Genomic DNA, 11,352 nt, shown 5'->3' with positions numbered 1-11,352 from the left:
TAGCTCCCAGGGTCCCTCGATATTGGCCATACCAGCTGCAAAGGAACGAATATTGGAATTTATATTCAACGGCGTCCGGTCCTCAAGTTTACAACCACCGCTGAAAAACCATATTTCTGCCGTCTTCTACCGCTATGAATTTGTGGACAGGATACGCTGCAATCAAGCCCAGGCATCTCTCGAAGGAAGAAAAGTGATTTTTGGGGGTGGTGGTGGAAGAGAGGAGGGCTTTTATCCAACAGAACGCGAACTATTTGGCGTTTCGGGCATCTGGGCAACGATTAACGCCGCCATTTTAATGGGCTTTATTTCCTCCAGGCTAAAGGGCAACCAAAAGAGTCACGGTAAGGGCGGAAGTGCCTCCTCATCCTGCCCCTTGTTCGGTCGAGAGCTTTTGCGACTCCAGAGATCGCGAGAAGAAATCAAAAGAAAAGAAAAAGCTCCGCTCCTTTCAAGCAGCGCTTGTATTGGCGCCAACTAAGGGAACCCGGGTGGGAAAGTGAGCAAGAACGGCTTCAGGGGCCGGCGAGGATTATCTTCCGCCTTGGAGAAGCGACGCTATTGGTCTAGCCCTCCACCACGTGATGCGAAGGGCTCGAGTGTTGGAAACCGGAAGACAGGGGCTTTCGGTCCCTTCAAGTGTTCTACGGAGTGCCTGGGGATCCTCGGGTCAAGCTGAAGCCGGGGGCGCAGTCTCCCCCCATCCTCCAGGATGAGGTGGGCACGCGCGGCCGTGGAGAGGCTGTGCCAGCGCGCGCGCCGGGTGGACGTCCTGCGCGAGACCTGCCGCCAGTACCCTTTGTTTTGCTGTATCCTTTTGGGGTTCAGTGTGGCAACGCTCCTGCTCAGCCGGTAAGGGGAGAAGCCCGCCTGGGTCCGGGTCCGCGTCTGGTGTATGTGCTGGCCGATCTGAACGAGATGGCTTGGACTTCGTTACATGTGCTGCTGGGCGCAGCTTCCCCCTACGGGGCGATAGAGGAGGATATAACTCGTGAAGGAAAATGATACTTTTTGATAGGATATGAAGAAGGGGAAGATGTGATTCTTTCGTAAAAAAAAACAGGCAAAGAGGGGACTGCTTTTTGATATGACTGGGATTCCTCGGTAATCATATCAGTTACCCAGTGGTTCTCAAAGTATGTAGTGCTGCGATCTCCTAAAAGTCAGTGGATTTGTGTGACAGCCCCCGCCCCTCCTCCATGGAAATAATTTCATTGGGTTGGAAAAGAAAGATGTGTGTTACTTTTTATAAGCTTTATTCCCACCACCACCACCACAAGAGTTATCCAATGTTGTGGCACTGTAGCTGGAGGACTTGCTCTGGCAAATGCTGAATAAAGCTCAGAACTAGTTTTGGCCATGTCCTACTTTACTGTTGCAAGTGTGGTTGCTTGGGGGGGGGGGGGGGGGGTTGTTCTTTTTAAATGTGATTCCCAGAGGGCTCTGGCTCATCCATCAAGAATCCCCTGTCCAGTAAGGATTGGATGCTGATATGATTAGATACACAGCTATGGAAGTAGCTGGATTGTTTTTCCTTCTCACAGCCATTCAGTTTACAATACTATAGGTGTAATACATAAGCATAGCACACATTGGATTCAATTATCCAACTTTGCTAATTTCTTACCATATATTTATGCCCCCCCTTTTAGCATGATTCAGGCAGGTAGAAGGCATAAACATAAATGAACATGCATGATTGTTTTTCTTCTTACCAACTTTCTAAAGTAGACCAGCTAATTTCACTTTTTTGTGTTTCTGTACATAATCCACTTGTAAACAAGAACATTTTATTGTGAAGGAAGGATTTATAATTGTTCCAATATAAACAAGACTGGTTTTCTTTTGAGTTCAGCTTCAAAACTTCCTTTTAGGAAAGAAAGGATGGTATGAATTGTTCAGAGATCTGAGGAAGTTGGTTAGAACAATGGATATCAACTCCTTCTCCACTAGCGAATTTTAATATTTATTTACAGTAGAGATGTTTTAGAAGACTTAATAGGAGTTATAGTTTATCACATCTGTTAATGCCAGGTTGAGGAAATCTTATAAGCTGTGGTCATACTATATGCAAAACAAAACAGAATTCAGATAACAAGTACATTGTCAGAATCTGGAAAGGACCGGTTAAAGAATACTATCAGACTTGTGAGTCTTGGAAGCATAGCTAAAATATTTTTTTAAAGTAAACTGCTGTTCTGATTTTAATTGTCAAGACATAATCGCCTCCAAGGCAAGGTGAAACAGTGCAGTTGTGTTTACACAATTAGCAAAAAAAGTCTGGTTAACAAATGAGTGCTTCCTGCCATTTTCCCTTGTTTTAAATTGCTTTATTTTCTGAACCTAGAACAAGAACCGCTTTAGAATTATAGAAATAGGGATATATAACCAGGGTTTATTGTGTATTTGTATATTTTTTCTTTAAAATATTAATAAAACATTCTGTGAATTGGCCTATTGGGCCTGAGTATTCTATTTCTGAAGTATATACCATGCAGGATGACTGTTTTGATAGGTATGTAATTATACATTGGGCATGTAGGTATTGAATATAATATTCCGAAGTTGGAGGCAGAGCTATGTTATTTTGCGCTGTCTGTTGGATTGTAATTTTTCCCTTTACTTTTGAGGTATCGTCACATCTTAATGATCTTCTGGTCTTTTGTGGCGGGATTTGTAACATTCTATTGTTACTTAGGACCAGATACCCTCTTACCAAATATTCTGTTTACAATAAAACAAAAATCCAAGGTAATGTATAATTTTGTCAGTGTACTTTTGATTTTTTTTTATGGTGAAATATTGCTTGTGTTACCTGCAGGCTTCAGCATGTTTAAATGTTACATGAGAAGCTGGCATTTTAGAGCTATTCATTGCTAATTACATTTAGTTGCTGTGAAGCAAATTAAATATATCCTTGATCTAAAAGGAAGAATAAAGTTGTAGCAATAAACTTGTTATTGTGTTAAGGTTGTATTAAACTTATTCTTTTACTTTTCTTTTGCACCCTTATATATTTTGCACCCTTATATATTTTGAAACATATAACAAATTTGTTGTTTGACAAATTTGGATTCTATATGTAGAGATTTATAGTGGGAACAGGAAATCCATTTTGCCATTGTGGATTAATAAAGTTAGTTTCATTTCACCCATAAGTTTAATGGCATTTAAAAAAAGTTTTTCTTCTTTTACCATTCTCAGAAAATCGATTGTAAGACTGTTCTTTCATCAATTAAATTACTTGATAGATTTTTATTGACTTACTGGGTAGGATGTATTCATAACATATAAAGAATTATTTTGTTGAGTTCACTGCATAAATACTGAATATATTACCTAGTAGTGAACTAATATTTAGGAATTGTGGTTAGGAAGATATTGTTCATCCTTATTTTGCTTTCTATATTTTTAGATCATACAAAATTGCTATGAAACATGCATATTAAAAAAAGCACAGAGTCTTCAGAAGTAGGTGTTATGAGGGTAGTGCTAGCAAGCTTATGATACTGGAGAAGTGACTTGAAGTTGTAATGAAAGAAGGAGATTCTAAGGCAATTTGTATTTTTCTACTTACAGGCATCCCCGATTTACTACTATAAATGAGCCCCAAAATTTATGTTGCTAAGCAAGACAGCTGTAAAGGGGCAGGGGATTTTCCCATTTGAAAACCTTTCTTGCCACAATTGTTAATTGTTATTAACTTCAGTAAAGTTACTATGGTTGTTAAGTGAATCTGGCTTCCCCATTGACTTTGCTTGTGAGAAAGTCTCATGATCCTGGGACACTGTGATCGTCATAAATAACATGCTAGTTGCCAAGCGCCCGAATGTTAAACAAGTGACCATGGGGATGCTGCAACAGTCGTAAGTGTGAAAAATAAGTCACTTTTTAAAGTGCCATTGTCACTTCAAACTGTCACATTAAAGAATGGTTGTAAGTTGAGGGCTACCTGTATTTTCAGCTAAGGTTGGATACTACTGCTGCTTTAAATAAATAAACCCAGGACTGACTCTAGTGTTAAAAAAAAGGGAACTTGCAAAGTTTTCACTTGAAGCATTATCCAAGGTAAGACTAGGTAATCTATTCCTATTTCCCGGATTTGGCTGGTTTGATGGGAAAGTTAGTCTTTTAGTAACAGCTAATAAGGATTAGTTGGGGAGAAAGGGAAGTCAGAAGAGAAGGAAAAATGTTTTGAAAGTGGGATCCAAACTTTATACATTTGAGAATTGCTTCCATGTGTGAATTAACTGAACTTTCTAGCTGATGTTTCTCAAAATATATTTATGCCAGGGGAATAATCTCTATTTTTTCTATACTGTACAGATAGTCCTCAACTTACGACCACAATAGAGCTCAAAAGTTTGTTGTTAAGTGAGAAATTTGTCAAGTGAGTTTTGCCAAATTTTACAACTTTTCTCATCACATTTGTTAAGTGAATCCATGCACTTCCTAAATTAGTAACATGGTTGTTAAGTAAATCTGGTTTCCCCTTTGACTTGACTTCTGAGAAGGTTGTAGAAGGTGATCACATGACCCTGGGACACTGCAACCCGTCATAAAAGTGAGTCAGTTTTCAAGCATCCGAATGTAAATCACGTGACCATGAGGATGCTGCAACAATCATAAGTGTGAAAAATGGTCATAAGCCACTTTTTCTAGTGCCGTTGTAACTTCAAACAGTAACTAAGCGAACTGTCGTAAGTCGAGGACTACTGGTAATTGCATTCCCTCACTTCCACTACTGGCAAAGCTTGATCAGTTTTGCTACCAAAAAAACCCTTGAAATGGATAGTAATTTTACTAGAATTCTGAAGAATAAATTCCTTTCTATGTTTTCCTTTCAGCAATTAAAATTGCAAGAACAATCTTCCCAGAATGGCAGTTGTGCTATATGTGAAGATATCAAATGTAATAGACATGGGTGAGTTAAAATATTTCAGGGGGGTACCGATAATTATATTTGCATATCTTAATGGGGATGAATAGAATATTTTTGTTGTTGTTTCTATAGACCTGCATCTCTATTAGAAGATTATCAGCCATGGTTGGGCCTGAAAGTTCCTTCTAAAGTTGATGCTTCCTTATCAGAGGTAATTGTTTAGCATCATCAGTTATAGATAACTCATGGTTTTTTTGCAGCAGTATCAATTGCAATTCTTCTAAAAATGCTTAAACATAAACATTTATGTCATATTTTCTAAATCCCAAGGCAAAAACAGTTTCCATTATTTTTGCAGTTGCTACCTTGGTAGGATAGTTAATCCTTTCCTGCTGCTGATAACATAACAGCATTAGAAAATCCAAGTGCTATTATGCAAGTGTTTTTTAATCTGGATGCATGCAAGAATTTACCTAGTTATACAATATATAAATGGCTAGATAACAGGTGCAGATATTAGAAAATTAACAATGAAAGAAGATTAACAAATTAGAAACAAATACAGATATAAAGATATACATAAAATATATATTGTAAGCAATAGTATTATCAAACTATAAGCGATGATAGATTAAAAGGTATAGAGTGTTATGGTACAACTATGGAAATAATGGATATAACTAAGTCGTAGAATATCATGTATTCGAAAAGAGATTATACTATACGATTAAGAGAATAATGGTTATAAATAGAGTGTACAACATCATGAATATATTTAAAAAGGATTTGATACAACCAGTATTGCATATTTATATGTGCTAAGTATTATTGTTGGTTATTATACACATCTTAATTATTTTACTTGTTTGCAGATGTTTGAGCTAGTACTAGAAAATTTTATTTATCCTTGGTACAGGTAAGGTTCCTATACAATTTACCTTTGAAATTCCATCTGATCTCCCTAAGACAATGTTTTGTTATCTTTCAGGTTTATTTAGGTTGTTATGTTTGTATTACAGGATAAGGACACCTAACTTTTTCCCCCTTTCCCTATCAATATATTGGTATTTTCAATGTGAGCCAGAAACATGTATGTGTAGAATAGGGTTATAGTCATAAATATAAATAGGGTTATAGTAGTAAATATGCATGTTGATAGGATAACAGTAGGGTACCTCGCTTTATAGGCAATTGATTTTAATTGTTAGTTTAATTAATATTTAACATTTTTGTCCTGATTTTGCCCTTTCTTGGGAGCAAATACAAGTATATCAAAATACTTAGGGGGGGGGCATTCTTCAGAATTGGTTTTGATGGGAGTTGGCAATTCTAGTTACAGGGGTAATGCAGAGTTTTGTTTATGTATATTTGTAGCTTTTTTGCCTGCTTATTGTTCCTTTTTTTCATTTTGAACTACAATAGATTTTCAGCTTTTCCCCCCCAGCCTCTCAGATGATTTATGTTTCAGTTATAAATACCTACATTTTTCTTTTATAAATTTTCTTTAATTTTTAAATAAAAGAAATTTTGATAAAAGGGGAATAATCCCATTATCTGAAGTACAATTTAAATTCTAAGCCTCCCTAGTAAGATTTGGTAAGTGTTCCAGTTTTCAAGTTTAAACTTTGCAAAAAAAGAAGAAGAAGAAGAAGAAATTAAATTAAAATTTACTGTGAAAACTGTTAGGAGACGATTTCAAAGGCTTTCTCAGAATTCTTCACTGAATATTAAAGTGCTGCTCTTTAGGAAGTTAGTGAAGGAAAAGTGCTGGCTACTGTTCTGATCTCTAATTTCCTTCAGCAAAAGGTGAATAGGGATGTAGCTTGCATGAGAAATGCATGAGGAAAGAGGCAGGTTGGGAAACACTCCCTTTGGTTTCAATTACTGGAGACAGAACCTTCTGCTAGTTCTTCAGTTCCATAGAATGGTCACTCTGGAATTGGAGATCTGACAGAAATGGGGTTTGTCTCCCTGCTTTGCTTGCCTCAAAGAGGAGAGGAGAACTCAGTGCAGGGATGAAATCCAGCAGGTTCTTACAGGCTCTGGAGAACCGGTAGCGGAAATTTGAGGTAGTTCAGAGAACCAGCAAATGCCACCTCTGGCTGGCCCCAGAGTCGGGTGGGAATGGAGATTTTGTAGTACCCTTCCCCCAGGAATGGGGAGGGTATGGAGATTTTGAAGTATCCTTCTCCTGCCACATCCACCAAGCCACACCCACCAAGCCACACCACGCCCATAGATCCGGTAATAAAAAAATTGAATTTCACCGCTGCCTCAGTCCCCCCCCCTCTAGTTGCTTCTACCTATGGCCAGAGAATGGGGGAAGAGAAGGATTTTCTGCTGTCATTTTTTTAAACTTCCATGGAGCAACTGTTCAAAGGAATCGGTACTAACAGCAGCAGACTTGCTCTCTTCCTTTATTCATTTATTTCTTCAATAAAACTATTTTCCCATTCACAGATTAGTTACCGCAACAAGTAATCCACAGTTGGTGGTGCAATCCTGGCATGTATTTTATGGAATATTATGGGATGTGTGTTGAAAACTGCCATGATTGGTGAAGGGCTGCCATATCTGATCTCCCATGGCTTTCTCTGGAAGAAAGTGATTAAAGAGCCATTTCCTGACCTGATAGGCCTCTTGAGCCTTGGCAGCTCTGAGGATCTGCATAATTGGCAAGAAGAGAGCCCTGATGGACCCTCTGCCAAAAGGTGAAAGGCCCCAAAAACCGTTAGCAAGAATTATACGTTTCCTCAAAAATAAGACAAGGTCTTATTTTCTTTTGATCCATGAAATAAGCGCTTGGCCTTATTTTTGGGGAGGTCTTATTATTTTTGAGGTGCAAGAGGTGGCGAGCATGGTCCCTTCATGGCTGCTGCTGTGTTGCAATATTTTTTTTGGGAGGGCTTATTTTCAGGGGAGGGCTTATTTTAGCACATGCACGCAAAAGCCCAATTGGACTTATTATCTGGGGAGATCTTATTTTCAGGGAAACAGTGTATTGTGAACGCACATATGAATTATTTCAAAATTATGAATAGCATATTTTAGTAAAGTTCTCAAATTGTTATTATTAGTATTTATGTTTACCGTCCTCAGAATACTAAAGTCTTGTTGATTTACAGATAAGATACATAGGAAATAATATAAAGATTATAAAGTGTATACAAAGAAAAAGTTCCCAAATTAATGTAAATGTAAAATAAAAATGAATATTCTTGCTTGATAAAATTAAATCAACCAAAGCGCAGCCAAACTAAGATGGGAGCTATGTTTTGTTTTGAAATTTTGTAGAGAGATAACTGATGAGGAATCACCTGTGGATGAATTAAGAGTAACATTACGATTTTTTGCATCTGTGTTACTTCGCAGAATTTACAAGGTGAGAAACACAGTGATGTGATCGATATTGTATTTAATTAATGGCATTGAGGCATAGTAAAACTATTTAAGAGATTATCTCATTGTAAACATAATTGTTTTATATTAATCTAATATTTGTGAAGTTCTTCAAACAAAAATATTGGGGAAAGTTTAGTAGCGAAAATTATTTAGTGATGAGTTTTTATGAATTATGAAGGGATAGTTGTTCATCTCTTCTTAATGTTTTTATGAAATTTGCAAAATAACTCCAAAATAACTCTAAATAATTTCCCAAGAACTTGATGGTGTCTTATAAGCTGTAGGGGGAGCATGAGAGCAAAGGACTAATGTGAATAAAATATAATTTGCATACCTTTTTAGATGCAATAGAGCAAATAATTTCTCTTTCTGTTTGTTTTTCAGGTGAATATTCCAACTGTTGTAACAAAAAGAATGCTGAAGGCAGCAATGAAGCATATAGAAGTAATAGCTAAAGCTAGACAAAAAGGTAATATTAAAAATTGCATGTCATTTATTTAGAAATAAATCGACCTTTCTGCTCTTATATTTGCTTTTATTTTTATTCTTTTAAGTATTGTCAGAAATGAATTTTCATATGAATTTTACTGGGTTTAATTTTTCCTACAGTAAAAAATACAGAATATTTACAGCAAGCAGCTTTAGAAGAATATGGACCATCACTCCACGTGGCTTTGAGAAGTAGAAGAGATGAACTCAATTATTTAAGAAAACTTACTGAACTTCTTTTTTCCTATATTCTGCTTCCAAAGGCAACAGATTGCGGGTATGTTATACTTCATGTTATATTATGAAGCTCCAACATTCAGTGTGTTTACATTTCCTATTTTCGTAAAATAGAAAAGCTAACATGTCAGAAAATCTTGGTATGGGGAGGTTACACTATCAGTCTTAATTTGTAACAGATAAATGAACTTGGAATAGTTGATTCTTTCAGTGTTCATGAAAAGCCATCTGTGAAGGGTATGGATTTGATCTTGTCAGTACTTGATTGTGCTAAATTTCAATCAGTGGAGGAAAATGTTCTATTGTCTTCAACCATCAGGTATGCTACCTCCATTGCACAAAAGGCCACCCCAGTATTGAAATGGCTTATCAGGGCCCGCATTGCAAAAAGGGCTAGGGGAATATTTTTTTTATAAAGAAATAACCTTGAATAATATAACAGGTGGCAGACCTGTGATTAATACGAATCCATTTTACCTGGCCCAAAGCTCCTCAGATCCTTTGAATACTTGTAGTTTGTTAGAAAAACCTGGCCTTTGGAATTGGTTTTAATATTTCTTTCCTAGAATTTGCAAAACCAGATATGGAAGTAAATGGATGGGTGCATGTGTTTTGTGTTCATGTATTTACTATTTACTATTTCATCATGTTGTATATGAATGGCATATATAAGAACTTGCCTCGCTGCAATATTCTAGAGTTAAGAGAGTGAGTGGAGTTCTGTCTCTGGGCGTGAACTAGATAAGGAAGTCCACATCTTTTTGGCCAAGGATTCTAGAGATGTCCACCAATAAAATTAATATGTCCAGATTAAAATGGCGAGAACATCATAACAATAGCCATTGCTCTTCAAGGGCATGCCTGCTCATACTTTTGCCTCTTGAGTTGAGAAATCAGTGCTAGAATCAAGGACTTTCCTTTCTAAGTGAATGGCTGCATCAGAAGTGAATGTATAAGTCCCAGATTTGGAATAATCTCCCTAGTTCCACTCTGGGATAACTACCATAGCAATATCTTTTTTTAAAGATATTTAAAGGGAGGAGGAGCTTCCAGGGGAATGGCTGCTGGTCTCTGAGCTCTGCAGCTTGCAGCTCGCAGATGCAGGGGGGGGGTGCCCCCCGGCCCTCTTTCCACCTGGAGGGCCGAGGATTAAGAGCAGCGACCACCCTGGCTTTCCATACAGCCTAATTTGGCTTTCCAGGGTGGTCATATAGGCAGGAGGAGAAGAAGTTTGTTCCACCTTGCCCCAGCTGAAGCCGAGATCGGCAGAGATGAGAGTTGGAGGCGGAGCCATGATCGGAGCTCCGGCTGGAGGAGAGGAGGAGAGGAGGAGAGGAGCGAGGCAGAGCGAGGCAGAATGAATAAGAGAAAAGAGAAATAAGAGAAAAGAATGGCAGCGATGGCTCCCAGCAACCCGGGCGGCTAGACGGCGGTATCGGTGATGCCAGCAGGGCCGAATGGAAGGGTGAGGTTGCTGAAATAGGGGGTGGGCAGGCCACGACAAGATCTATGGAGTTTGGAGCCTAGAGTTTGGAGCCTAGAGCCTGGAGCTTGGCAGAGGGAGGAGACCTGTGGCACCTGTGGCACCAGGGGCAGGGACATAGAGCTAGGAGGCAGAGGATTTAGCAACCCCTGCCATCAACCCCTGCCATCTGCTATCTGCCTCCTAAGACTAAGACTAAGACTGTGCCCAGGTGCCCCTCGTTAACCACCAACATCTTTGTACAACTACCTGCCCACTTGCCATTTTGTTTGTGACTATTTAGATCTGACTCTGAGCCAACTACTGTGTGCGCCTGCGTGATTACCCCCACCATTTTTTCATCAACCCACTAGGAAAAAACAAACAAACCATCAAACATCTATTTAATTCGTCTGCCTACTTACATCATGGACTGCCTCCCGGCCTCCATCTTTTTTACCATCTTCCTGCTGTCTTCTCATTATTCCTTTATTTACCATCTATGTGGAACCTGGCCTGCTGCTTCATTTTATCATCTATGGCACCCTGGCCCTGATTGCATCGCTTTTAGCATCATTATATGTACTCAAGAACAGACCTCATCCTACTGCGGGAGTCCCCCCTCTCGCAGGTGTGGCCCTCCGCCCTTTCGAGGGCCCACCTTGATGACGGATTTATTAATCTCGAGAGGTGGAGGAAGCGGAGAGTTAGGTTTTTTTTAGTTAATTGTTTTTTAAAATTGTATAGGGGTTCCGGGGTTGGGGGGTGGGTGGGTCAGGTCAGGAGCGAGGACAGAGCCAGGTCACCAGGTGTGGTCACGAGCAGAGGGAGCGGTAGAGAGGAGGAGGGGGAGGATGTCGTTCCTGTGCAGGGCTTTTTG

The 11,352-nt window shown here is 38.9% G+C and overlaps 1 protein-coding gene across 3 annotated transcripts in view; it reads left to right on the top strand.

Moving 5' to 3' along the window:
- The first annotated feature begins 236 nt into the window (after positions 1-236).
- Positions 237-11,352, top strand: part of SNX14 (sorting nexin 14) — a 47,226-nt gene continuing 36,110 nt past the window's right edge. Inside the window, exons 1-8 of one of the 3 annotated variants that reach the window (XR_014174449.1) lie at positions 237-852; positions 2,631-2,751; positions 4,848-4,924; positions 5,015-5,093; positions 5,755-5,798; positions 8,177-8,264; positions 8,669-8,753; positions 8,894-9,050. Coding sequence is in view for 2 of the 3 variants with exons in the window: in XM_081942133.1 (XP_081798259.1) it covers positions 713-852; positions 2,631-2,751; positions 4,848-4,924; positions 5,015-5,093; positions 5,755-5,798; positions 8,177-8,264; positions 8,669-8,753; positions 8,894-9,050 (791 nt within the window). In the remaining variant the exon portion in view is untranslated. The remainder of the gene's footprint in view (positions 853-2,630; positions 2,752-4,847; positions 4,925-5,014; positions 5,094-5,754; positions 5,799-8,176; positions 8,265-8,668; positions 8,754-8,893; positions 9,051-11,352) is intronic. The other 2 variants (XM_081942133.1, XM_081942132.1) reach the window with 2 other exon arrangements.

Source organism: Natrix helvetica (assembly GCF_964273705.1).
Source record: "Natrix helvetica genome assembly, chromosome: 2".
NCBI lineage: Eukaryota > Metazoa > Chordata > Lepidosauria > Squamata > Natricidae > Natrix > Natrix helvetica.
The sequence above is the reverse complement of the archived record's forward strand: the minus strand, read 5'-3'. Positions and strand labels throughout refer to the sequence as shown.